The sequence below is a fragment of the Neophocaena asiaeorientalis genome, unplaced genomic scaffold, assembly GCF_003031525.2.
Source record: "Neophocaena asiaeorientalis asiaeorientalis breed wild unplaced genomic scaffold, Neophocaena_asiaeorientalis_V1.1 scaffold155, whole genome shotgun sequence".
Lineage (NCBI taxonomy): Eukaryota > Metazoa > Chordata > Mammalia > Artiodactyla > Phocoenidae > Neophocaena > Neophocaena asiaeorientalis.
The window spans coordinates 919,621-947,283 of NW_020173040.1; the positions used below are offsets into that span (position 1 = coordinate 919,621).

The 27,663-nt window shown below is 41.9% G+C and overlaps 1 protein-coding gene across 1 annotated transcript in view; it reads left to right on the forward strand.

Moving 5' to 3' along the window:
• The first annotated feature begins 1,430 nt into the window (after positions 1 to 1,430).
• ADARB2 (adenosine deaminase RNA specific B2 (inactive)) overlaps positions 1,431 to 27,663 on the forward strand; it is a 361,308-nt gene continuing 335,075 nt past the window's right edge. Inside the window, exon 1 of the mRNA XM_024742790.1 lies at positions 1,431 to 1,639. Coding sequence (XP_024598558.1) covers positions 1,540 to 1,639 — 100 coding nt within the window. The 5' untranslated portion in view covers positions 1,431 to 1,539. The remainder of the gene's footprint in view (positions 1,640 to 27,663) is intronic.

Genomic DNA, 27,663 nt, shown 5'->3' on the forward strand with positions numbered 1-27,663 from the left:
AGGATCCAGCAGCTCACCACATAGCAACATATCCCAACATCCTGATTGCTTCCAGCGTTCCTTAGAGAGAGTATTGTTACCTCATAGAAAATTATCTGGAAATTTCTAGGTCCATAAGGAGCTTGAAAATGGTGTATGTAAAGTAGGAAATAGAAGTATTTGTGTGCCATTTTCACATCATCGTGTTAATGCTAATGACTTTTAGAGTGGATTTTTTCCCAAACCGTTACTATTATAATTAATAGCTTATGTGATTTAAATGCAGAATGCAATGACGATGGCTGGATTACTTTCCTTTTTATATTTTACTTTAGATGTTTAAGGTTGCATAAGCATAGTCTTGAAAAAATAGGATAACCCTGAAAAAACTGTTCAAAACTAGTTCAATTTGCAATCCATCTCCTTGTAAATATTACTTTCTTCCAAATGTTACATTTGGCAATAAAACTATTAGATGAAAGCCCTCTCTGCCTTTCATTTCATTGTTCCCTAAATAGAGCAACCTACTGAAATCCCTCGCTTTAAAAATCAGACTCAGATCCGAACACCTACGTCTTTATGCAGCATTTCTCTTGTGCAGAGGTAACAGCCAAGGGATATGAAGGAAGAAGCAAAACAAGCAAACAGACAAACATGCAGTTTCTGAAAAATGAATACCCCTAAGAGGCTGTCTCCCGGGGAACTGCAAACCTTAGCCCCTTTCTGAGGAAGTGAGAGCTTGGTATTTCTTAGAGAGAGACTTTCCCCTTGGCACACAAGCATTATAACGGATTCACTAGTTAAAAACTGTTTGGTTGGAGATACAGTCTCTGCATCTTTCTGAGCGCCAGAGGGGTAATGCCCTGTCCCTTTGGTCTGAGCAGGAAGCCTGGATCTGGGGTAGATTCCTCTGCAAGCTGCCCCTCAGGCTTCTCCCTGAGAAGCTGGCTCAGCCTGCCTGTTCCCTCCCTCCTGTGCAATCTCCTTCCCTCTCCACGGGTCCTGGGCAGCTCCATCCGTCCAAATGGGAGCTGAGTTTGCAAGCTGACAGGGCATGCACAGGGCTGGTGGTGCTGATGTCAGAGCCAGCAGACAGTTGTGATTGGATCTAATTAGACTTTGCAGCAGCAAATAGACAAGCTCCCTGCGTGATTGGCTTCAAAGTGGCTGGTGCCAAACAACTAGCAGAGGTGCCAAAGTAGAGCCCTGCGTTTGGAGCCCAGATCAAGAGAGGCTGCCGGGGCAGGAGGAAGGGGAAGAGGAGGAGGGGGGGCCTGGGCTGGGCGCACCTTTCCTTCGCGGTCCCTCCGGCCCTAGAGCGCTTTGGTACTGGAGCTTAGATCGCGGCTCTCAGCCCAGCTGGAAACAAGTGACAGAGAACAATTAGAGAGAAGGGCGGGCGGGAGCGCTTGAGTGCTCAGTCCTAAAAAGTGAACCCGCTCCCTGATTTGCAGACGCATTTACCGGCGGCGGCGGCGGCGGCGGCGGGCGACAAGAACAGGAAAGGTGAAATTGTTTAAGAAAGGATTCCTGCCCTGTTCCACTTACCGGGTCCCAGCCATGGCATCGGTCTTGGGGACCAGCAGAGGGTCCGGAGGGCTGAGCAGTCAACTGAAATGCAAGTCCAAGCGGAGGAGGAGGAGGAGGTCCAAGCGCAAAGGTAAGGAGCTGGTTTTCTGCGCCGTCTCTCGCGAACTCTCCGCGCTGCGCCGCCTCCTCTTGTCTGTGGGCTTTGCCTGTTTCCAGCAGCTTCACTTCAGGATGCTGGTGGGATGTCGGTCGGTACAAAAGAGAGCGCTCGGCTCTGGAGTTAAGATACGTTTGTAAATGCCGGGGCTTCCGCAAGCCCAGAGAGGGTGGCGAACCAACGGAGCAGAGGGCTCAGCAAAAGGCAGAGGAGAGGGGCTGAGGACGGGGCTGTTCCTTTGACTGGAGTACGGGCCCTCCCTGGACTCGCACTCTCTGGCCGCTGGCCACCTGCACTGCCTCTGACCCTCGCAGAGGCAACGTTAGCTCAGGGGCCAAAGGAAACCCTCTCTTAAGCCAGCATCCCTAAGAACGAGGGACGGGACCTCGTGCCAGCTTTTCCATGCAAACTGTCTTGGAGGAAGGAGTGGGCAAAACCGGGGAAACAGCGTCCCTTCGTTGGCTGACAGTTTCTATTTAGAGTGGTACCCGTTGTTTTGTAAGCACGGGGACCTGCAGAGAGAAACAGGGCTTATCTGGGGGGAATAAGCAGAAATTAATACATGAAAAGAGAAACAGGCATTACAGCTTGTTAGAGGTGAGAAAAACTGCAAACCAGAAAAGGAGAAAAAGCAGCCGATGACAGGTTGCTCCCGACACACCATCGTGTCTGTGCCTGGTTCCCGATCTGTTTGGAGAGGAGCCACCTGAAGTTAGTCCCATCAGTAGCCCAGGGCTCCCACAGGGGCTGGTGCACAGCCGGCCCAGCTCCACGGAGGAGGCCGGTCTTGAAATGTCATCCTAGTCGGTGTCCCTTCCACGGGAGGGTGGAAGGAGTCTTCCAGGGCTGCCAGCTCTTCCCCAGAGAGGAACTTGTTATCAGCAGCTCCTTATCATGAGTCTGCAGGAGAAAGTTCAGTTCTTACTATTTGAAATAAGGCGTTTTTTTTTTTTTTTAAGTGACCAGAGAGCCATAAAGAACAGTTGAAAAGACACAACTAAAATGTATCAGATTTTCCGGTTTTCTGCTGGAGCGTGCAGAGTTAGATGTGGTTGAAGTTGTAAGTCCTCTCCCAAGAGGACTTCTGCCCCATATTTTCCTAACTGCTCTCAAACAGTCCCTGAGTCCTTCCCGACTTCTTCCAATAATAGAAATTAGCCGGGCGGTTTGAAGACATAAATGCCAATAGCACACAGTCGTTAATTATGATTGTATGTCAGGGTGGCAGGGAGCAAGGCGACAACTTCCCAGGAAGGTTTCAGAGCCTTCCATGTCAAAGGGGGTGATTCTGTCATTCTAGTTTAACTCTTGGGCTGCTAAAATGAATGCCAACTATTCACTTTGTTACCTGAAAATTTCACTCTGAAACAGATCTGTTAACGTCTTCCAAAAATAATGCTAACAGAAAGTGACAATGGTATTGAAAAAAATCACAGAATTTAATAATGAATATAAGTTTTAAAAGAGATAAAAAGGAAATGTTCTCTTGTGTACTTCAAGAGTTCTTATTTTCCAGTCTTTTTATTTAGTATATTTAAAATTGAAAAGCATGGAATAATATTTTGCAATAAAACAAAACCTATAGAAAGAAAATATAAGCTGATGGACATTTGTGCCTTTCTCCAAATTCAGTTTTTGTACCTTTAAAAGTCAGTCATGCCGGCTCACAAGGCATTCGATTTCGGAAGGGAAGACAAGAAAATCTGAAGGAGGACTTCATTGGCTATAAACTTAACTATGACAATTCAACATAAATTTTATATGAAATATTTATATGCTTTGTTTTCACTATACCAAGTCTCTTAATTTTTATAGCCAAAAACTGAAGTGGGAAAGGGTAATCAGGATGTGTGTGCTAATTCCTGTTATACGTAAATTTATCCGTGGGGTGAAATTTCCTATGGCATCTGCCGACAGCTTATCATGGTCTATGAGTCAAATCAAACTGCTAAGTATTCACTTTTTAGGGGAAAGTTAACAGTGCAAGTGTGTGTGGTCAAACGAAAAGAAAACAGCAATGACAGAGCACTTTAAATCTTTATTTGCGTTTTCCTGGGAATAGATCAGTTTGTATATAATTCCCAGTTATTACGGATGCTTTTTTCCCCTCTTCTATCAGGACAATAGTGAATTTAAATTATGTTCTAATATGCATGAATCTTAATAACAGTAATTGAATAGCATAGCCTCAGCTTTTAAGCTTATCTAATAATAAAGCTCTATATTTGTCACAATTTAAAATCCACACGTGTATGGGTGGCTGTTAAGGAATTTTGGTAAGGCTCTACTTAGTACTAACTAAAGCCACTGATCGTGAGCACAAAGAAGGAGTTCCTTTTGTATGTGAATAAATAAATTAAAATAAACGTTCATTTTTTTGGCCAATGACAAGTATATTTCCACCTGTTCTAATGAACAAGAGTCATTTTGAAGCTGCATCACAACTTTTAGTTTCCTGGAGCTGTCAGCCGAAGTGCTATTGGCTTGCTATATGTATTCTCTAAAAGTGGCTTTGTTATGATTTCTTTATTATGCTTTTTATTGTCAAAATCTGTGGGCTCCGAAGTAAAAACTCTGTCGCTACAGTATAAGTGTGGAATTGATACCATACTCCCATTATTATTAACTATGATCCAGAGTCTCGGAAGTAAATTTTTTTCCTGTAGGAGGTATTTTTTAGTCACCATACCACACAGAAAGTAGTTTATATCATTAAAAGTCAAAAAAAACCTAAAAATCAAAATAAAACTTAGTCACAGAATATGACTTTGGGTATTACCTAGCCGAGACCTGCATTTGTCTCTCAGATAAACTTTCAAAAGGATACCGAGCAAACCTCCCCACCCACCAATCCTCCTGTTATTTTATTAGGAACCAGTGCTGTCCATTTCTCTCCATGTGTTATTTTTCAGTTGGGACTTTACCTTAGAAATTATTTATGAATGTTTTACATTTTCTGTACAAACAAGAAATGTCAAATTTTAACGTTTTTATGGGAAAAAACAGGCAGTTAAAAAAAAATCTGTGAAAAGGACAGAGTTTTTTTTTTTTTACACATGTGGTTAAGGAGTGTTCACCTCCCCTGTAACATGTGAGACCGGTCAGTTTATTCTGCTTCTATTTCATGCAAAGACTTTCAGAAAACCCTGGCAGCTCTTGTAGTTTAGGAGAGTTGACTGCTGCCTGCCCACACAAAATACCCACTTAGCTCATTTCTCTCGGAGAATTCTAGGAGACTGTGCTCTGCTTTACAGTTCTGGGTAAAATTACGTGGGGTGATTGCACACAACCACGTCTGTTATGTGGTTGTATTAGAGAAATGTCTGCCTGTATTACAAAAGAATTGAATGTGTGAATATTGTAAAAGGTACATATTTTAACCCTAAATAATAAAGGCAAAGGTTGAAGGGTTCTTAAATTAGTATCAACTCAAGCAGGTAGCACAAAAGGCAGCATCATCAAAACAGTGTAGTATATAAAGATAAGTCACTTAAATTTTTATCAGTTAATCTCTGGACCGTTGGATACCTCCAGGGTAATATGCCTGAGGAATTTCACAGATGTATTTTTAATTATTAAAATAGTATATGTATTCTCTTTTGTTTCTCTTGATCTTTCTTTGGTGAGAGAAGTTTTCCAAAAAGAAGCTGTGTGTTGGCATGAAATGAATTTTGTGAATAAAATGTTTTTAACATTTGACCCATGAGTATATACAATGTATAAAATGACTGAAATTTCTGGAAATAAAAAAAGATTGCTCTTTCAATACAAACATATTAGGAAATGGACTGGGTACTGATACTAATTCAGTTGGTTCCAGGAGGTAAACAGGAAGACAAGGTTTTAAGTGAAGTGCGTCAATCATTAAAACAGAGAAAGGGAGGGAACTTTGGAGAACTATTTTAAATGCTGTAGAAACAATCATTTGGTAACTCGGTCCCCTTGAATTCAGCATCAGCACACCACCTGTCTTTTTGAGGCATTTGACGGCAAACTAAGTTAATGCTTGAATTTCACATACTGTTCCAGGGGGATCAGTTACACAGAGTTTTAGAAAATTGAGGGTGAATTTTGGAAGCTAACACACGGGTAAATCTCTGCAGAAGTAAGCTGATGAATCATGAGGAGGTAGGAGTGGCCGGTTGCTGAACGTGGGGAAATGCAGATAAAAAGTTGGCAAAAGGAACAGGATAAGTAGAGCAGATGGACTGCAGACACAGGCTTGTTGTGAAATGGAATTCCGTGCAAAGCTAATGAAATACAAAGATGGGCCAAGGATGAAGGTGGGAGGCTTGTGGCTCTCAGCCCCCGCAGCGGCAGAGTAGCTGGCGGGTCTCATCCTGGCTGCTGGGGACTTACTCCTGCATCACAGCCGAGCGTCCGTGCTCACCACTTGCCTCGCTCGCCCACAGCTCCAGAGGAAGGACTGGATTAGGTGATAAAATTAAATTGATGAAACTGTTCGCCATCCTCTAATTATGTGAGGGCTTCTTCCTTTCTCTTTTTAAAATTTGTATTAGTACTTCTGGTTTCTAGTGACCCGTGTAATAGCAGTAATTTGAGATTGCTTCAAGGGCATTAGATATGATGAGTGAACTTGAATTTAGAATAAAAATATGAGATTCATGTATCCATAGCTAAATAGTGGTGATTCGGTTATTGCAGAAGTGCTGTCCCAGAAGAGCATTATGTAAGGAAATGCAGAATAAGGAAATTGCATTTTTCTTTTCTGGAGGCATGGAGAGACAACTTATGCTCTGAAAGCATTCAATGTTCAATTTATAAACCGTAGATGTTTGTAGTTGTGTGTGTATACCTATATACATATATACAGAGTGAAGACAGTGGAAACATTTGAGCATTTTTTATGTCTGCCTGCTTTTTCTAAAATGCTAGAAAATGAAAGCACTGTTTTTGTAATATGGACAGTTTTGAACAACTCATAAACCCAAAAATAATTATACTACTCTGTTCTTCATCATTTAAAAATATTATCTCTAAATGCTGCACTGATAATGGAGCTCTTAATTACTAGCAAACAAGATTTCTAAAAGGATAAATTTTCACATGATAAGCAAGATTTTAAAAGCACTTATTTTAGCCATTACTAAACTGAATAAAGAAAACAAGGTGAATGTCAAGTGAAATATGAAAAGCACGATGTGCTTCACAAAATAGTCAAACTGTTGAGTGTTAGCGTATCCATGAGCTTATACATCACGAGAAAAAGCCACACAGCCATGTACTGCCTGAGCGCAGCAAAGACCTGTTTCATGTTGTCGAGTCTCTGTAAATAGCGAAGCCAAATTAACCCATCTTTTCAGTTAAATGGTTCTCCTGCACTGAAATACAGAAATATATGCTGTGAAATACTGGATTATGCAAAGAGAATTATTTATTCCTCACTATTAATATATTATAATTCCCTTAAGAATGTATCACTATCAAAGAAAGGGACATTACTTTCAGAAAGAGGGGAAAACGCCTGCTTAATTCTTGATCCACATGTGAATCTGATACCCTCCTGTGGGACTTCCAGAAACAGAAGGGGAGGGCACACTGAGAAATTTAAAACCTAGACTCTTGTACTTGCATATGTGACTGCCTTGGTTCCAAACATCCCTCTTGGGTGATTAAAATTTTATTTCCCTGTTTATTTTATTTAAAAGGAATGGGGATGGGGGCTATTGCCTCTGATTTCCTGATGTTTAAGCCACATCACAGCAAATGTAGCTCTGAGAGCCCTAAACCTCCATCCACAGATTTGTGAGTGAATCCATTTTCCCAGGAACCATATCCAAGAAATGGCAACCTAGAAGTGGAAATGTTTGCTTTTTAAGCTATCAATAATTTTCCCCAAAATAAACTTGGCCACTTGCAAAGACAGCTGATTTTTTTCTTAAGAATGATAAATATTTGAAAATAAAGAGTTAATCTGAGTGCCTGAGTTCTCTCCATACACTGTGGACATTTAGTCATCTTTTATTATAGTTACAGGTATTAACTATGAAGAGTAGCAAAATAATTTCATTTTATTATTTCACGGATGGGGAATGAATACAACTAGCATCTGGTTTCTGGTAAGAAAGCAGCTAGTAAGTGTCCCTTTGTGTCATAAAACACACACACACACACACACACACACACACACAAATTCACTATCATCTGTTTTAAATTATGAAAATTATCAAGTTAATGTTAAAAATTTTTTAAATCTCAAAAAGTAGCAAGCAGGTAATATAAATTTTATGTTCATACTAAAGAGGGCATTTTATGCTTGATTAAGAAATAGTGTCCAATAAATGGGACACTTATAATGATAAAGAGTAGCATTTAAGATGGAAGAGACATATCAGGTGACTTTTAGATTTTAAGACCATTTTTTTTTTAATCCCTAAGAGATGAAATTTTAAAAGCTTTTTTTAAGCTGTGTTCACGTAAAATCACAGGACTGGAGGTGGCTTCATGTGGCTGCTTTGATGCAGAGAAGGCAGACAGAGCAGTCCTGCTTGTATACCTACTAACACAGCCCCAATGTGAATAGTCACAGGGGCTGTGCCCTGCAGCTAAAAAGTTTCAGCTCATGTCCACACCGGCTACTATCAAAACCTCCCAGGACTGGAGAGAGAAGCTGGTGTGTAAACAAAAGGTGGAATAGGACAGTTATCATTTCCAGTGTAATTACCTGTTCACTTTAGCTAAAATCTGGTTACATCCATTCCACTAAGCGCTTTTATAATGGTGCCCACAGAGAACTTTCTCACAAAAGAGATCGAAGTTTCTTTCTGCTGCTGTTTCACCATTTGAATGATAAATACAGCTAATATTGCTCAGAATATATTAGCCATCCTTCCTTTCTGGACTCTCTACTATACAGAGGTGACTCTTACATCCAAATGTTAGCTCAGGGCTGCCAGGTGATCGCACATAATAGAAAGTGCTCCTTTAAATACTTCAACTAGGATGTGCTTTGGAGACTTTTACAGATTTAATTAATCTTTGCCACTCCATTTATTTGAGGTGAAATCTCTAATTCTTGTTTCCTGCCACCGATAGGCAGAAGATCTGCCTCATCATTGTATAATGTCTTAGGTGATTGCTCAAATATGGCATGAAAATAGGCCAGAGGGGGACCCAGTTCTCTGAAACTGGAGCCCAAGTCAAATACTTTCTCTGTTAAAATCAAACCAAAAGTGGGGTGGTTCTGTTTCTCAGAAGCAGGACTTTGGAATCATGATAAAGTAGCTCACAGTGTACACCTAGGACACCAATAATTGATTTTAAAACTATTTTATCAAAGTCCATCGGAAGTACACAGATGTCCTCTCTTAAAAATTAATGCAACATTTCCTAAAAGTTTAATTGCTTTTGGAAAAGTCCAATTTAATAAACGTGACAGAAACGTCAGCAGAATAGATTTTGACCTCCTCTACCCCCAAGTCTGGCTGCGCTCACTCATCCCTGTCTGGAACAGATGCTGCTCCTGCATTTGGCTTATGGCTGTGGAATCTACGTGTCCTTAAAGGAAACATGCTCTCTTTCTAGTAGACTGTGCCCGGACAGGAACATAAAGGTGCGCAAGCTCAGAGACTGCCAGCCATGTACAATTTTTAAAGATTTTTTTATAAGTTTGGATGTTGAGCAAAACAATATTGCCTTTTACTATTCCTTAGGTGAATAAAAGCATGGAAGGCCTACTTTAACCACAGACATAAAGATATTTTATTTGTGTTTTAACTCTAAATATTCACACTGTGGATGAAAGTTTGTAAAGGACCATCCGGATTCTAACAGAAAGTGACTTTTTAATTCAAAACATATGGTTCAAGGAGAAATTGTTTTAATTCAAATGAGTCCATGCTGCTAATTTTCTTTCTAAAGAAGAAGTGAATTTGAAATAAAAATCATTGCTTTGTCCCTAGGTTAAATAATAGCTTTAAAAATACTCTTAAGACAGTAAAACAGGAAATACAGTAACTTTGACAGCCCTTCAACGATACTGAGCTGAGAGCAAATACTATCCCCCTGACGGTGGCTTTGGTGGCAGCACGTGTGTCACTGTACCAGCCCTTCTCAGAGCTGCAGGGGGGTCTATTCAGGGCTGGTTGAAATCCAGGGAGATATTTTCTTCTTAAGCATTTAGTATGATAAGTTTATTCATTTTAGATCTAAAAAATGTGGAGTTCATATCATTTTATTGTCGTCACTTGAGAAACAAGTATTTTTTAGTGAAGTTAAATTTATTTGGGGCTTTTGTATGTAGATAATGAATAGAGTTCAAGTTGTTAAAAATTGCACTTTCTGTAGACTGTTAATATATACATATAATATATACAGATGACAGACTCAAGATTTAAAATACATATAAACATTTATTGAGATAATGAATATTGAGATATTAAAAGATTCTCCATCAGCTGTCTGGAATAGCGGAAGTCTAATATATACTCATTTTCAGATAAACATTTAAAAAATTAAGTATAGAAAAAATCCTGAGAGCATGAACTCCTTAAGAAATAGTGAAAAAATGAACTTGGTTGATGATCATGCTTTTTAGTGTTGAGAAAAACATCATATTTAAAATTTTAAAATTTCATAAAGATGTGAAATAAATCTTTTTTGTCTTTTCCTCTAATAAGACTTAATCTATCCCCTTACATCATAAAATGAGAGAAACAGAAACCATGGTGGTATGAAGGGATTTGAACAGAAGGAGAGGGGACAGGAGAGAGAGAATAACTTACAGATCTCTTTCTTCCTGTGCTCTGATCAGAGTTCATCTTCCTGCATATTTTCTGTATCTTCCAAAACAGAGAGGGCTCTTGATTGAAAAGTAGGGGACATGAGATCCAGTTCTGCTCTGTTTGCAGTTTGCCTTAAACATTGCATATGTATTCAAACAAGGGCTGTATTGGACCTGTGTGAGTACCTTTTATTCATTTGCAATCGTGTCTCCTTGGGTGCCTACTCTGGACTGGGCAAAGAACTAGGAACTAAAAAGATGAAAGAAAAAAAGTCAACAGTGTCCTCCTTCTCTCTGAGCTTGTATTGGATTTGCGGATATAGACACACAAATGTAAAATCAGGGAACAAAAGCAGACCACCAGGACCCCAACATAGTATTAGGTCCTATGGGAATTTTTTTTAATACCCAATATTAGCATATATTTTACAAAATTGAATTTCTATTGTATTTCTTTTATCATTGCAGGTGAAACCTCCTGTATAAAAACTAAATCATTAAAATATAAACTCCTGTAGGTTTAAGCCTTTTTATCCCCTCCGCAGTGTCAAAACATAATAGCTGCTCAATTAAAATTCACTGAGAAAGTTGATTTCATTTTTGAAATCAGTTGTTTAAAGAAATAATCAGAATGTAGTAAAAGGGAGGCTTTTCTAAGGAGATTGGGTACAGATCACATGAGCTGCTACAGTTTACAGCAGGGAACAAACCACATGAGGGGTGTGAGTGGGATGACATTCATGTTACCTTGGGAGTGATGACCGCTAGGGAAGGATGTGGCTTCTCCCATTCTTGTTTTGTGGAATGTCTGAAGGTTTGATTGGCGGGCGTTTGTCTTTGTGCGTGGTGATTTCTCAAGGGGCCAGATGTACTCGTGTGGTCCCAGAAATTAGCACACAGGCTCTCTCATTGTACACCATCAATAAATGGTTGTTGCAGAATCAATTTATAAAGGGCACTGACTGACTTATTTTTAAGCCATTGCTATGGAAATTTGAATGTATTCATTCAACAAACATTTATGGGACATCTTTATGTGTCAGCCATCGTGCTAAATGGCAGGGATTAAGCAGTCACAGAAGCTCTGGAAAATGTTCTGAAAGAGCCAGACGGCACATCTGAACATGGCCCTGGCTTCTCCATAGTCCATGCTGAAGAGATAGTGCACAGTCCCCCCGCCGGAAGCTGGGGAGGCACATTTGCCAAACCAGCCCCGCCAATGATCGTCACGCTCGTGGGTGTTCGTGTGGATGGGGTGAGGTGCAACCCTCAGACCCAGACAAATTCCCAAGGTGCCCCCCTACCCTTGACCCTGAGGAGTTCTTCTCCGCCTCTCCGTTCTGTGCCTGCAGCTTGGGCACAGAGGCACACCCCCTCCTGTCTCGTGGGTGCACACGTGTCCTTGAATCGATCCTACCTGCAACCAGCGCCCGGACTCCTCCTTCGAGACAGGACCAGGCACCACCCCAAACTCAGCCACCATCCTGCTTCTCATTTCACAAAATTCCATTCTGTCCTCATGGCTGAGGGTAAACATTGTGTGCATCTGTGTAGTTCAGAAGTCTAGCACCAAGCCTGAGAAAGTGAGTAAACCAAGCGTCTAACTTGTGGGATGGTTGGCATCTCTCTGCCTGGAGGTGATGCAAAGTAGGTACAGGGCTCATCCCAGCAGTCATAGGAGGCGTTCCCACCACCATGTCCACTCAATACTGTGGACACAAGATATGTTGTGGAAAAGATGAGCCATTGATCCTGTCCCTTGTTTTTGTGTAGATAGCACGTTTCTTGGTCTTTCATATCTCTTACCTATTAGATGACCTTGGAATGATCTCTCTCTCTCTCTCTATTTCACATACATTAATTAAGCAGGTGACGTGTGTATAGCGCTAGGAGATAAAATTCTTTAGTGCGTGACTTACGTGGTCTGCTCACTTTGGCTACAGTGATGCTGGCTGCACTAGTTAGGACTTGATATTTATCTGTAATGATACTTAGGAAAGTCTCCAAACTTGAACATCAGGGAAACAATAAAAAATGCAAGTTGATAAAATTGAAACCATACAATGGATTGAATGCTACATCCCGTTTGTATATATTTGTAATAAAATAAATAGGAACTTGGTGTGAGATACTCGTGGTGTGACATCACTGGACTCCCTGGTCCAGGAGGGGGGGATGTTGAGTTTACCCACATCCCAGGAAAAGCGTATGAACTAAACATTCATGAGCCTGGATGTGTCTATTTTACAGAAAGTTAGCCTCACCCAAAAGGTTAACAAAACACAAGGGAGGACAAGTCCTGAAAGATTCATTTAGTTGATACTCTGCTCTTGAGCTTTCAACAAGATTGTCTTGATTAGTCACGTGTAAATTAGCTCTGCTGAGGCCATTCAACCGACTGCCCATTTGGCCCATAGACAATAAGAACTAAAAATTAGTCACTAATACTTATTGAGCACTTACACTGTTCTACTCCAGAAATTTCTCTCTGCTGCACCTACTTATCTATAAAGTAGGAACAATATCTGAACCATAAGATTGTGAGATATATAAATATATATTTCACATACATTCACGTACATATATGTATGCATATATATACAGTCATTCAGTGATTAGCAAAACATCTTCATATTTAGGTGACCTATAAATGAACCTTTAAGATAAAATGTAGAATAGAGGAGTTTTTTTGTACTTATCAGTCTAAGTTAACCATACAAAAAAGTCTACATAGAGAGTATATTAGTCAGCTAGGGCTGCTGTAACCAACAGCACAAAAGAAATTTATTCTCTCCCAGTCCTAGAGTCTGGAGATGGAGGTCAGGGTGTCAGCAGGGCTGGATTGTCCTGAGGCCTGCCTCGCGCTGTGTCCGCACATGGTCTCCCTCTGTGTGTGTCTGTGTCCTCATCTCCTCTTCTTATCAGGACATCAGTCATATGGGATTAGGACCCACTCCAATGACCTCATTTTACCGTAATCACCTCGTTAAAGACCCATCTCCAAACACAGTCACATTCTGAGTCCTGGGGATTGGGGCTTCAGTGTGTGAATGTGTGGGGGACAGAACTCAGCCCGTAACAGCAGAAAGCACTGTTCTTTTTACATTTAGAGACATTTCCTGAAACTAAAGCACACTGTTGGGTTATCAGTGCCCTCTTTCCAGAAACATTACCTCCACCTCAATAAGGGCCAGAAAATTCATGTTCCATTTTCATCACCATGATATCTCTAGTATATAAACCATAAAATCTCTGGTGGATGAGAAATGCTTGTAGAATTGGACTAACGTTAGACTTGATTAAATAATGTCCAGAATATTTTTTCTTGATTATTTTGTCATGAGTGTTGCCATCTGATCTGATGATGTAAACCTACGTGGATTTTATTTTATTCGGCCTCTTGTGTCCTCCTTTCCTGCCCCGTGAAGATTCCCATTTCTACTTAAAGGTAGTGTGAACCGTGATGTTCCGAGGAGGGTTCTCTTCCACAGTGTAAGTGGTGGGAGGATCCCACAGATGCGTGCACACACACACCCCATGGAGGGCTCTTTCTCCTGCTTGACTAGAATCGTCCTGTGCCTTTCTTACTGAGAAGTTAACTAAAGATCCTCTTTATTTCTGGATATTTCTGGATGAGGGGAGTGAGACTCCGAGACAAGTGGCTACTGCCGAGAGCTGGGTCGTGAGAGAACCTGAATTGGATCCTGTGGTTTTCAATCAGATGCTCTTGGTGAGGACCTGCCGTCCTGCTGTGGAGTTGAGCATGCAGGTCCCTGGAAGGAGGGGACTTTGAGGGTGAGGTGACGTGGTCTCTGGGAAAGCGGGGCTCATTGCCACTTGGGGACCCCTGAGCAAACATCTCAGAGAACGTCACCAGTGCCCGTGAGTGCCGTGGCATGGAGCGTGACGTGGAGCATGACGTGAGGCACTTGTGGGGTCTGCGCTTCCCGTTTTCACAAAGATGCTGAAGAGCATGAAGCCAGCTCATGATATCGTAATGTGTGTGAGTGTGTGTGTGTAAGAACATGTGTTTGTGGGCATGTATTTGCATATATGTAAATACATACATAGAGAGAAATATTTATATACAACTGTGCTTTCATTTGCTCAAATAGCCTCAGCAACACAATTATCTGATTTGAAGGTTAAAGAAACCCTTAGAGATGGTTCAACCAACTCAGACATTTTTCATTTTTATCTTCATTTTTCAGATATCTAAATAATACAGATTTGCTCCACAATAAATATTAATTGTTGTACAAGGCAAAAATATTCAACAACTACAATGAATTAATATTAGAGGTGAGGAAATTTTAAATTCTAGTTTTAAAAATCAAATACAGAAATAGAAAGCCCTAGTGCCGTACATACACAACACCTGCATACACAACCACTGCCTACACAACACCTGCATACACAGCACCTGCATACACATCTGCATACACATCTGCATAGACACCTGCATACACACCTGCATACACAACATCTGCATACACAACTTCTGCATACACAACACACACAAAAAAGGTATGTCTAGATGAGCACACCGTTTATAGTGATACTCAAATTAGTTAATATTTTGCGGTGAAAATGAAGCCCATTCTTCACTCAGTGTAACCCTGGAACTAAATCTGAACGCTCTAAAATGTTCTCATCATACTTAAATACACTTTTTGTTTACTGTGCTCCTGGATTTAAAAGGAGAACATCCTGAACTATCTTGTGTGTGTCTGTGCTTGTGCACAGGATATTTTTCATAAACGTTCATGTATAAAGGATACGTTTAATGTTCTCATTTCCTAGATTAAGCTAGCTCAGAGTCTGCGCTGTCTGTACAAAGTCAAAATCAGCTTGAAGCCACAAGTAAACATATAGATTCTGTTTCAAATTCACTGAGTAAATGGACGAAAAGTGGATTACAAAACAAATTTGGGTAGAGAATAGTCAAATGGGACATCCGAACTCAGCATATGATTACTGATCCTGAAAGTATCAACTTTGAAACAAAACAGTTAAATAACGGTGACCCTCATAAGTAAGCAGACTGTTCCCACAGTGTAACAAAGGAATATTAGCATTAAGGGAATATATGCAACTCCACTGGCACAAATGGACTAAAATTGCTCTTCCCATCTGTTCAACGTCTTATTTATAAAATCATTTTACATAAACACACACAGGTAGATTTCTGGGCTTGTAAAATTTCTTTGTAAACAAACCACCAGTTCTTGGTGACATTGTGTTTATAACTGGAGAATGAATCTGGATCCCTTACCTTCAGCAGTGAGAATGAGAGGCTGCCTCGTGCCACTGACCTTGAGAGCAGAGTGGCCTGAGCAGATTTCTGTAGACCCCTCCCCGATCATTTTGTGGAACTGACGGAGGCTCCAGACCCCGACCTGGAGGGGTCAAGGGAGGAGCTGAGGGTGGATAAAAGTACAGGCTATGTCCAATAGAAGGGCCTCTGAGCCCCCAGCCCAGAACAGGTCTGACACGGATGCAGCATTTCAACAGCATCATACCTGGGACTCAGGTTATGTGTGGCAGGCAGTGTATGCGGCTTAAACAGACTGAACTTCCCTGCTGATGGATGTACCAACCATGCATAAAATTCCCTATTTGCAAAAATATCTTCCAACTCCCAATTGACTTACAAGAGAAGTTGTCCCTAATCTGAGTGTTTCCACGTGTGTGCATGTGTGTGTGTGAGAGAGACAGGGTGGGTGCAATTGTGTGCCTTTGCACACCATGTCACAAATATGGAAAAAGAAAAACCAGGTCACTTAGTATAAGTAGAATCTTTACAGATAAAAAAATGCATGGGCAAATTTAGAAAGTACTCTGATAATGAGCTTGTATTTTCAAAGTTTATTTTCAATACTTGTTCTTTCCTAATTCTTTTACATCAACATTAACATTTGTTGGTCTTCAAACACACAGTAAACTTTCGCCTCTTGCAGTATTTTGGTTCCTTTTCTTCTCTTGGTTGCCTTATTTTTTTAAGTGACTTTGCCTTTTTACGCAAGTTGAATGATAATGAATCAGTTACCCTGTAGTGGTCAGTCTTGAAGCTGAGGCCCCTCTGAGCTGAAGAAGGTAGAAAACTTGAGCTTGAAATTTAGGTTTGTTCATTAACGACTTCCTGCATTTCATTCACATGAGTGCTGATTTTTCTTCCAGTTATGTTCATCGTTTTCCTTATCACGTTTCACAAAGGTACTACGCTTTTGGAATCACTTTCATTAAATCAATGGGAAAATCAAATGGATAATGTTCAATGTAGACTCGTTTAAGGAAAATAATGGATGCCTTAAACTTTCTGATAACCTTGCAAATGGAAGCATCCACGGTGAGCAAGTGTTGCCAAGAGACCAGGCACACATGAGCCAAAAAAGAGCAATCTATACACTGTTCATCACTCCTCTTCTTTTCATTGCTGTCTTAGCTGCTCTTAAAATGTGTTTTCAGTGGACTGTCAAGCCTTCGCCAATTGGTTGTTAAGGAGGGCACTCGTGTACCCAGGTGTGCCCAGGTGGTGCCTGTGTACACCTGAGTGTAGGACTGATTAGACATGGTTCCCTGTTTCACTCGTGAAAGCATCCCGACTTAAGACGGCTAACCACGCAATCACACGCCCCATAACTTATGAAACAATACTGTTATTATTATCCCACTGTTCCTCAAAGACCCCCTCAAGACATCCTTCCCTCCTTTGTTACATTTTCCTGAGCTATATATCACCATACATTTGTGGGTGTGATGTTCCTGCTTTATATCTGTCTAATTCTCACTAAACTACAGTGTTTCTCGCATACCACCCTGAGTTTGCATCCATGTCAGGAGAGACTGGAACCATTTCTAAGCAGGACTTCAGAGCCGGGGTGCAAGCAGAGAGCCAGTGCAGTGAGCCAAAGTCCCCGGTAGAGGAGAGGAGCACAAGGCGGGGGGACCACACCCATGATGCCCACGGTCAGGTGGGTCCACTGCTGGATGCTCAGCTGCCTCTGGTCCAAGAGCTGCCCCTTGTCACACCCCTCGGCGGCCTGACTCAAGGGGCTCCAGTGGCTGGACATCAGGCCCCCACGTGTACATGCTGGTGTGGTTTCTGCCCCAAAATCACTGAGAAATGAGACAAATCTTACATGCAAATGAAAAGAGCTAGGAGATTTTCCGAATATAAATCCAAAAACAAAACGAATGCAGAAAAGCACACCAAACCCGGGTGGAGACACAGGAAATGTTGCTGTGTAACACCTGTGTAGTGAGGCCATAAGTAAAGGATATGAGCAGAATCGAAGGAACATGTTTGACAAAACACACACGTTAGGGAATTTTAGGTGTGCTCTCAATTCCATATGTCCCAGTGTGAGTTTAAAAGACTTGGGTATAGCTTATAGTTATCCAAGGCACACGTGAACTTTGAGGTAATTTTCTAGACTTTAAAAAGTGATTATCATTTTATTTTAATATTCTCTACATTTAGATCCTTGACATCCATAAGAAATATATACTCAGAGATTTGTGAATCTTAAGTCTGCCGAAGCAGGTCCTTTCTCCCATGGCGCAAAGTAAAATCTCCAAGTGAAGTTCCTTACAGCGTGTGAGATGTGTTGGTTTTTTTTTAAGTTTGGGATATTTTGATTTATATAAATGTAGCAGGTTGGTTTGCTGTGAGACTTCTCAGAGTCCAGTGCATTTTGAGAACATCCCAGGCAAGGAGAAGCATACAGTGTTTTCTAAACTTATTTCAACCTTGAAAACTTTGGGGGACAAAACATTAATATCTCAGCTAACACCAGCACACAGTGGGATAAAGCTTAGGGAATGCCCAGATGACTGAACATTACTGAATGTTTCACAGGCTCCTTCACAACGGACTCTGCCGCTAAGTAATCTGTGTAACGCTTTTGAATTTATGTAAAATTTCTATTTTCTTCCTAAGAGCCATACATTTCACGCCTTTATTACTGTCATCAGCCATATTGGACGTATGCTGACCAGATTTAGTGTTCTTGTCTGTACTCCAGCGGGATCTAAGTCGCCTTCCTGGCAGGGAAGCCTGCCTATTTCTGGGACCCTGGCAACAGGACTAGCCTGTGCACTGGGGTGTGACACAGCTCCCAGAACCACGGACCTGCGGTGGCTTCTGCAAAGCAGAATGGGCAGCTGACCTCCTTGACGGCCATGTGACTGTCCAGGAAGGTGCCCAGAGCTTGGTCCAGCAGCTGGAAGAGGAGGGAGGGCAGTGGTGAGGGGGTCCTCGACCCAATGTCCAGCCTCCCAGTTCTGAGCCTTCCTGAGCACTGCCTGGCTTTCTCAGCCCCTGGCCCCGTCCGTTCACTTCTAATAAAGGCTCTTTTTTCTTAAAACTAATGGGTTTAGTTTCAACACCTTATAAATAAGTACTAGCACATTATTTTCTTTTCAGGACCTTTTTAGAATAATAGAGAAAAGCAAAAATGGAACCCACACTGGTGAGAAGTGGCTGTTAAGTCATTGGCCGGGTCGCCTCCAGCTCAGTTGTTTTACTCCTGGTCAGCATTCTTCAGGAGATGATTGAATTTTAACATTGTGATACTTGCACGTTCCTACATTTCCTAGAACTTCGGAGTCAATTTTCACCCACAATTTTAAAAGAATTCTATTATTATATTTACTATGAAATAACCTTTAATGTTTCTCAACCAAGTAATCAAAATCTATTATTCATACAGTAAAAGACACTAAAGTGTATTTAGTGGCTTTAATTTTATTCTTAAACCCTACTTACTTTCAAAAAGAATATTACAGAGTCACCATAAAACACAGAGGTACAGTGGACCTTTGCAGATAAAAATATACTTTCAGATTGAAAAGAACAGTCTGGGGAGACAGTATGACTACTGTAACTGAACATGAGATGCTAAGTGCTAAGCTTCCTGGTAGCCAAGGCAAAAAGGGAAAGAGTTAGAGACTTCTTTTCTAACAGAAGCAGTCAGCTCAGGATGACAAACCACATGAAGAAAAAAATTAGGTTATTTGACTTGGGAAAAAATGGGAGAAGATATAACATGCAAATTTCAATGAAGCATCTGGTTTTTAAGTAGCTGATTCTGACGGACTGTCCAAGCAGAGCCAGCTCTAAACATGTACCCAGCATCACTTCATAGGGTTCATGCCGATAGGGTTGTGTCAGGACCAGAAAAGCAAGAGAGTAAGTACCCAACTGAATAAAATCCAGCTCAAGTTATTTAAATAAAAAACGTAAAAAGTGGGTTAGGACACAGACCTAGCTTTTGCATGTAAAGCTGAATTTTGAGGATCCCATTGTACATTCTGAACTGGATGCCCACCCAGTAAGCCAGCAATGAGAAGCGAAGGCCCAGCAGACTACAAATGCTCATTAGGTGAATTATCTTACTTTTGGTTTTTAAAATGAAACAAAGATTAGCAATTTGCCTTTAAAAACTTGTGCCTCAATTCTGTTTGCTCCTCACGCCCATTTCTGGATTGAGGGGCTCACACCTTGCTTATGGAGGTGCTTCGTGGTGCCAATCATAAACTCAGCCTGAATTGTGTGAACCCCTCCTCCCAGAGCAAAAGTGACCTGGACCCTGACCTCTGATGCTTTCAAATTCTGACCTCCAACTGTATATAGAAACTGCTTAAATTTTCATTTTTTTTAAAACTACCGCGATAGCCCAAGGAGAACTTTCCTTCTCTTAAATTTCCTACACACATACTGCTTAGCCATGCCATGTAGTTTTTTAAAGCAGTGGAATATTTTTACATTGAAATCATGTAGATCTCCTCATGCAAAAGAAAGCGCTCAGGTTTGTAAACCCTTAGACGTCTAGGAAACACATTTTGTAAACCACTGGTTGACCAAGCATTGGACCCTGATGCAACTTGTAAAGTAGTTACCTTTTATAGTGTGTTCCCATGCTGCATCCCCCAGCTAAGCTGTCTCTATTCTCTTATGGAAGCAAGTAAATACAATATGATGATGGCCAGCTTGAAAATGACAAAGAGCATGACTCTTATCTCTCCTTGTTCTCCACGAGATCTGGAGCCCAGAACTTCACCGATGGGGGGTGTTCAGTTAATGTGCGTACATTGAATTCTAGTCCACCTCCTTGTGGAACAGACTCCTGCACATAAGATGCTTAGGTTGACCTACAGTCTCTTTACATAAAGCCTCACCTGAAACACTTAATTCTCATTTCTTTTTGGCCAAACAAAAGAGCATTTTTGGCCTTAAAAGTGATCTTTAAAACCTACCAGAAACTGAAGAAAACCTTGTAACATGGTCTCGCTGTGAATATTTACACACATGCGGGACTTGCATGCCTGTGTTTAGGCACTTCTAAGTGCCCTGTACCTTCACAAGCTTCATGCCCTGCTACTCACTCGTCAAATTGTAGACATCCCAAGAGCAACGTGGCCTGATGTGATTTTTCTTCCCTAATTCTGCACACAGCCAGGACAGGTCTGTAGGTAGGTGAGTTCTGGTCAGGACCCTGGATATTTTGCTGGGACTCTGTGCTGTTCAGCTCAAAGCTTCTGTGAAACGGATCAGCCAGTGTTGACCTGCATCACCACCTGAGTGACCTGCAACCTCTGCATGTGTGTCCTCCTCCAGGTCCCCAGGGTCCGCATGGCCCCCAGACGAGACTCCCACCTGCCTCCTTCAGCTACACATTTTCCTCCAAAGGCCACTTTCAAAATCTGGTGTCAACCAGTTGACACTGGAAACGATGTGATAGACTCTTACAGGGAGTATAAATGAAAAAAAAGTACAAACGGAAAATGCATTGTCACAAGTAGGGGGCTTAAGTGTGAGCAGGAAAACAGTTTTTGCCCAGTGCACATAGTAATTAATGGTGGTTCTCAGCAGCAACAGCAGCAGCAAGACTGAGCGAGATCTTTCTGGAAAGGGTAAAGGGGAGCCTTCCCAGTCACACTGGTAGGCAGCCACCAGCTCTGCAGGCAGGAACCACACAGCATGCCCCCACCAAGGGCTCTTCATGCCCGCTTCTTCATGCAAAACATGCACAGAAAATGAAAGAAATGAATAATGTAATGCACCTGGTAATTTCTTACCTTTGTATATAAGAGTCCTTCAAACATAAGTAATTTTTGCTTGTATAAGAGCTGTGTGAATTCTTTCCAAATATATTAATTTTTACAGGAAGAGAAAGGGTTGCATTTCTGCTTGGAAAATGGCCAGTTTGCATAAATCAACAGTTTTGAGCACGTGTTGTGTGTCAGGAGCTGTGCAAAGAGTCAGTTACAAATAAGAAATTAGTCGCTGTCACTTAGGGCTCTGTCCTGGAGGAACTTGGGTGCATGAATTTTAAACATCTGCTTTAAATACGACTTATAACACTATTGTTCTGTGAATTTTCTTAACGGATCTTAGGCATACATAATTTGGAAATTTCTTTTATTTTTTTTAATGCGTATATTTTCAGCAAAAAATCATGGGCAGTTTGAGAATCCTGGGAACCCAGAACTAAACATCAGTCTGACATGAATGGGGGTGCGCCCAGAGAAGGTCTCTAAGCTGGACTTTCTTTTCTGGATGCATTTGGAGGCACAAAGCACAGCTCAGAGTTGTATGAAATTCTAGGTGGCTGTAGGCAGTCTACCACCATCTGGAATCATCCAGAAATGCCAGAACCACCATTCCTATTCCTTACAAAGGTGGAATCTACACATGTAAATCTGCAATGACATGGGCAGAGAGGAAGCAGTTGTTTTCATGAAAAGAGGATCACACTCCTCGGTTTCAGAGCCCTAGTAATTAATGGTCACAGCCCCCAATTATTGGAACCTATAATACAAGACAGAACTGAGTTACTGAGAAATTAAGTAACTTGATTAAGATGATAAACTGTTAAATTAGCTCTGAACGTCTCCAGATTTCTTATCGCTGGCGCCTTTCTCCTCTGTCAAGTGTGGGCGGGCACCCTAGTGAAGACTCCCTGTGATGAGGTGTCCTCCATCAGAGAGCAGAGTGACACACACCTGCTGCTTAGCAGTGCTGACAGGTGCTCCCACCACTCCTGTGACCTCCCCGGCGGTTCCAGCTGGGCCTGGGCTGAGTCCTCTCCAGGGGGCTGAGTGTGTCCCCTTCCTGGTGAGACCTTGGTCCATCCTTGGCTTCTCACATTGACAGTGGTAACGCCAGCTCCCGTGAAAAGAACAGGAAGCGGGACAGACAGATGCAGCTATAGCTCTAAGACAGGAGCCATTTCAGGGACCTTGTGAGCCCTGGACTGGGCAAGGCTCAGGTGACCACGCTGCCTCACAGCCGCTGGCTGAAATCTCCCCGAGAGTTTGAGAGAACTGACTTCCAACACCATGAGATGCTGCACAGAACACAAACGTCTTTCCACACTTGGGCCGAGGTGTGGTGGTACCCAACACTGCAGCCTCCCCGGGCCGTCAGTGGAAGAGTCTCGGGAGCATGTTGAGAGCCCTGCTCTTCTCCACATGGTCTGAACAGGTTGAGAAACGGTATCAGGAGCAAAGCTGAAGCCCCGATATTCTCTTTGTGGCAGAAAAAACAAGGCTGGAGGGAGGAACAGGTTTGATTGCCAGAGTGGACGGCTGGGGACCGAGGAGGAGGTGGTCGGTGGGCTCGGGTTCTCCTGGGGTCCGGCCCCTGGAAGTGAGGCAGACGATCTCATCACCCCCGAATTCAATGGCTGCACAGGTCTCCCCTCTTCCCCCAGGGCTGGAGTGAATCAGGCTGAAGGGACCTCTCCTACACCCACGTGAAGGTGAAATTTTCTAAATATCATCTTATTTGTACTGATCCAACCTCTTGTCTGCGTGCCAATCACAGATGAAGTGTTCATGTGATCAGCACCAAACACAGAAATTCATATGTATTTTTCTTCTAAATAGTAACTCTTTAGGAGAAAGGATGATAATTATCCAAGACCCAGGATGCCCTTGGTGCCTAATTTAGTGCCTTGGGACACTGTCATGGACACAGATGATTAGGACTTATTATTAAGATTCAGAGATGATGAGGAGAAATACAGATGTACGCTTCTGGTCTGAGTATAAAGGGCAATAAATACTGTTGACATGGGACAAGTTAATAACTAGTATAAATCAGGGATGACGAAGACACGGACTGCCCAGAAGCCCTCCAGTCTTCCTTCATCTTCTGATGGACGATAAACCTCCATACTCAGGGTGTGAAGGCCCAGGACGTGCTGTCCTCCACCAGACACCTTGGAGAGGAGACGCTCTCAGGAGAGCAGCACGTACGTAAAATGACCCGGGAAGGAGAAGGCCGCAACTTCTCAAATTAGCATAATTAGTAATTATCTCTTAATAGCCCCACTTGGCTTCAGAGACTTGGCACTTGAAATTCTGCTTAAAGTTCAGTGAGAAAAAACAAATTTCATGCTGAAATGTCTCAGTAACACAGCTGAGCTGCCAAGGTAATTGTCTGCTTGAGGTAAACGGAAGGAGATGAACAGGTGCACACCTGGGTCCTCCCCTGTAAGAACCAGGTATGCAATCACACCTATTTTGACAGAAAATACCAAATCTTCAGAATGCGCCCCAGTCTCTCTTCCTGTCTTTGAAGATACTTTCAGAATTTTCTCTCCCCGGGTAGCCCATGTCACCAGCCAGGTGCTAAGAACCATTCCATCTAATGAAGCATAATATCGCTTCCCTTAGATCAAAAGTCTGTCCAAAATAAAGGCAGCATGGAAAAGAAAAAAAAAATATGAAGAAAGAAGAAACAAACACATCAATGTCATAGTCAGCAGCTAACAAATCTTACACCTTTCTGTTTGCCTGTTGGAACTCAAGTCCAAATAAGAGCTAATAACCCTGAAAGTTAATGTGTCTACAGCAAGGAAACAGATGGATTGTTTCTAATTCTATGAAGACATGTTTGGCAGGACATAGAAAAGAAATATTTACAGTTTTTCACAGCTTAAATAGCATCTTTCTTTAGTCTGGGCAAGGAACACTTTGTGACTTGTCAAATCAATCTTTTGTTATTAATTAGTTGTAGTCATTTGTAGAAAGTCCACACTGTCACCTTATGAGGTTTGAGTGATAAACCACTGGACGGAGGGTTCAGATAGGAAGGTGAGTGGGTCTCCGGTTTGCAGCTGTGGCCGACACTGGTGCAGTACAGGAGCAAGAACCGCCCAAGGGATGTCATTCTTAGGTTAAGAGATCAGTGGTGTCAGGAGGTTGAGGGTGAAAATGATCGTCAGGATCTGAGACTGCTTCTTCTCGTTCCTCCATGGTTAACACGTTCCCCTTGACGAGTCCTCCTTCGATAACCTCAGTTCTTTCCTCTGCACTGTTCATAAACTTAACCTATTAAAGAGCACAGTTAATCATGTCACTCTGTGGATTCAGAATCCTCAGTGGGTTTCCCTTCCCAACTGATCTGACTCAAACCCTTGTTGGCGGGTCCAGGGCTGCACAATCTGACCCAACTGTCCTTCCCCAAGGACATCTCATCCCCATGTCACCCTTTCTCCATCATAGTCAGGCTTCTGGTGCCTAGCACACTATTATATTTATCAAATAGATAAGTTTTCAAATGTCCAGTATGTGGCCAGGCTTAGTGGATGCATCAGTGAATAAAACAGAAAAAAAAAAAAAAAATCCCAACCCTCTGGTAGTGTTCTGCCTTTTGGAAAATTCTCTTTTCTACCATCTCTTGCCTGACAATCTTGTACCCTCCTCTTGGGGTTTAATCTAATTACTGATTCTTGGTTTAAATATTTCATTGACTCTCCAAGGCCACACATTTAACTAGGACACTGGCTTTATGGGATTAACCACCTTGTGTTCTAATTATTCTTCTGTGTGTGGTCTCCCCACTGGGTTGGGAGTTCCTTCAGATGCTGTATTCTTTCATCACGGTGTTCTCAACACCCAGCATGGTGCCTGACAAGGAAGAGGCATCTGTACCAATTTCCCTTCTTTGTTGGCAAGCAACAGAAATCCAATCTAAGTAACTTAAATGAAGAATTTGTTAGAAATGTTCTGGGGGTACAGAGATCAAAGGGTAGCGAGATCAAAGCTGGAGGCAAACAATCGGAGCTCAATAATAATGACAGCTACCTAAGGCAGCTCCTGGGATGGACCACCAGCCGTCAATTTTGAGTTTCCGTCAGGGGCTCCAGATGCTTCCCATTTTTTGGAGAAAGAATCAGGTTGGTTTAGTGGGATGAAGTACCTACAGAACAAAGGAGTAAGAGCTTGCTGAGGGACGGATGGTGTTCCACCCAGGAAGGAGGGCGCAGAGCAGGCATGAGGCAGGCTTTTCCTATCCCTGAAAATGGTGTTGTCCCACAAAACAGCGTGTGTTGTATTTAGCTCACCAGATAGTATGCTCAGAATAAAAGTCAAAATCATATTCTAGTGATTGGGTACTCATCTGTGTTTTAATGTTTCCTTTCTCTCTGCATCAGATATCCATAGTAAAGAATGGAGCAAAACACAGTCATACACTTCACCTGAACTGAAAGGTGAAGGATGAGCTATTAAACGTGTGTTACCAAAACACATTTAGATGAAACGTATTGTAACACCCTCCCCCGCTCAAAGCACGCCTTGAGTGTTGGCTGGATGGACCTAGTGACTCCCTCCTAATGGACGGGATGTGATGGAAACCATGGGGGAGGCCTCTTTGAGAGTAGGTGACAAAGCAGCTGAGACTCCCACCCCCATGGTCCTCTCACTCCCGCTCTTTGGCAAATCGGCAGTGGACACGGGAGTGACTTTGGAAGTGGATCTTCCTCCGTCAGGTCTTCAGATAAGCCCTGAGGCAGAGGCCGAGCTGAGCTGCTAACCTGTGGGAAATGAGACAGGATGAGTGTCCTGCCAGTCCCCGGCTCCCACCATCCTACTGTCTGTCTATGTGGGTTTGACAACCCTAAGTACCTCATCTGAGTGGAATCTTACAGTACTTGTCTTTTTTTTGACCGGCGTCTTTCACTCAGCATAATGTCCTCAAGGTTCATCCATGTTGTAGTGTGTGTCAGAATGTCCTTCATTTTTACGACTCAATCATATTCTATTGTATGTATGTATCCCATTTTGCTTATCCATTTGTCCGTCAGGGGACACTTGGGTTGCTTCCATGTTTTAGCTGAATAATGCTGCTATGAACACTGGTGTAAAAATATCTCTCAAGACCCTGCTCTCAATTCTTTCGGGCGTTTACCCAGAAGTGGAATTGCTGTGTCGTATGGTAATTCTGTGTTTAATTTTTTTAAGAACCCCCATACTGTTTTTCATAATGGCTGTACTATTTTACATTCCCACCAGCAATACACAAGGGTTCCAATTTCTCCACATTTTCATCAACACTTATTATTTTCTGAGGCTTTTTTTTTTTTTTTTGGTAGTAGCCATATTAATGAATGAAGATCAGTGATGTTGAGCATCTCTTCATGTGTTTCTTGGCCATTTGTGTATCTTCTTTGGAGAAACATCTGTTCAAGTCCTTTGCTTATTTTTTAATCAGTGTGGGTTTTTTTGTTTTGTTTTTGAGTTGTAGGAGTTCTTTATGTATTGTAGATATTAACTCCTTATTAGCTATGTGATTTGCAAATATTTTCTCCCATTCTGTGCCTGGTCTTTTCATTCTCTTGATTATGTCCTTTGATGCAAAGAAGTTTTTTTTTTTTCCTTTGCTCACACCTACTCTTTTTTTGTCTTTTTGTCTTTTTTAATAGATCCTTATTGGAGTATGATTACTTCACAATACTGTGTTAGTTTCTGTTGCACAACAAAGGGAATCAGCCATATGCATACACATGTCCCTCCCTCTTGCACCTCCTTCCCATGCTCCCCATCCCACCCCTCTAGGTCATTGCAAAGCACTGAGCCAATCTCCCTGTGCTATGCTGCTGCTTCCCACCAGCCAACAATTTTGCATTTGGTAGTGTATCTATGTCAATGCTACTCTCATTTCTCCTCAGCTTCACCCTCCCACCCCATGTCCTCAAGTCCATTTTCTGTGTCTATCTCTTTATTCCTTTCCTGCAACTAGGTTCATCAGTACCATTTCTTTTTTTTAGATTCCATATATATGTGTTAGCATATGGCATTTGTTTTTCTCTTCCTGACTTACTTCACGCTGTATGACAAACTGTAGGTCCATCCCCCTCGCTACAAATAAGTCAATTTTGTTTCTTTTTGTGGCTGAGTAATATTCCATTGTGTATATGTGCCACATCTTCTTTATCCATTCATCTGTTGATGAACATTT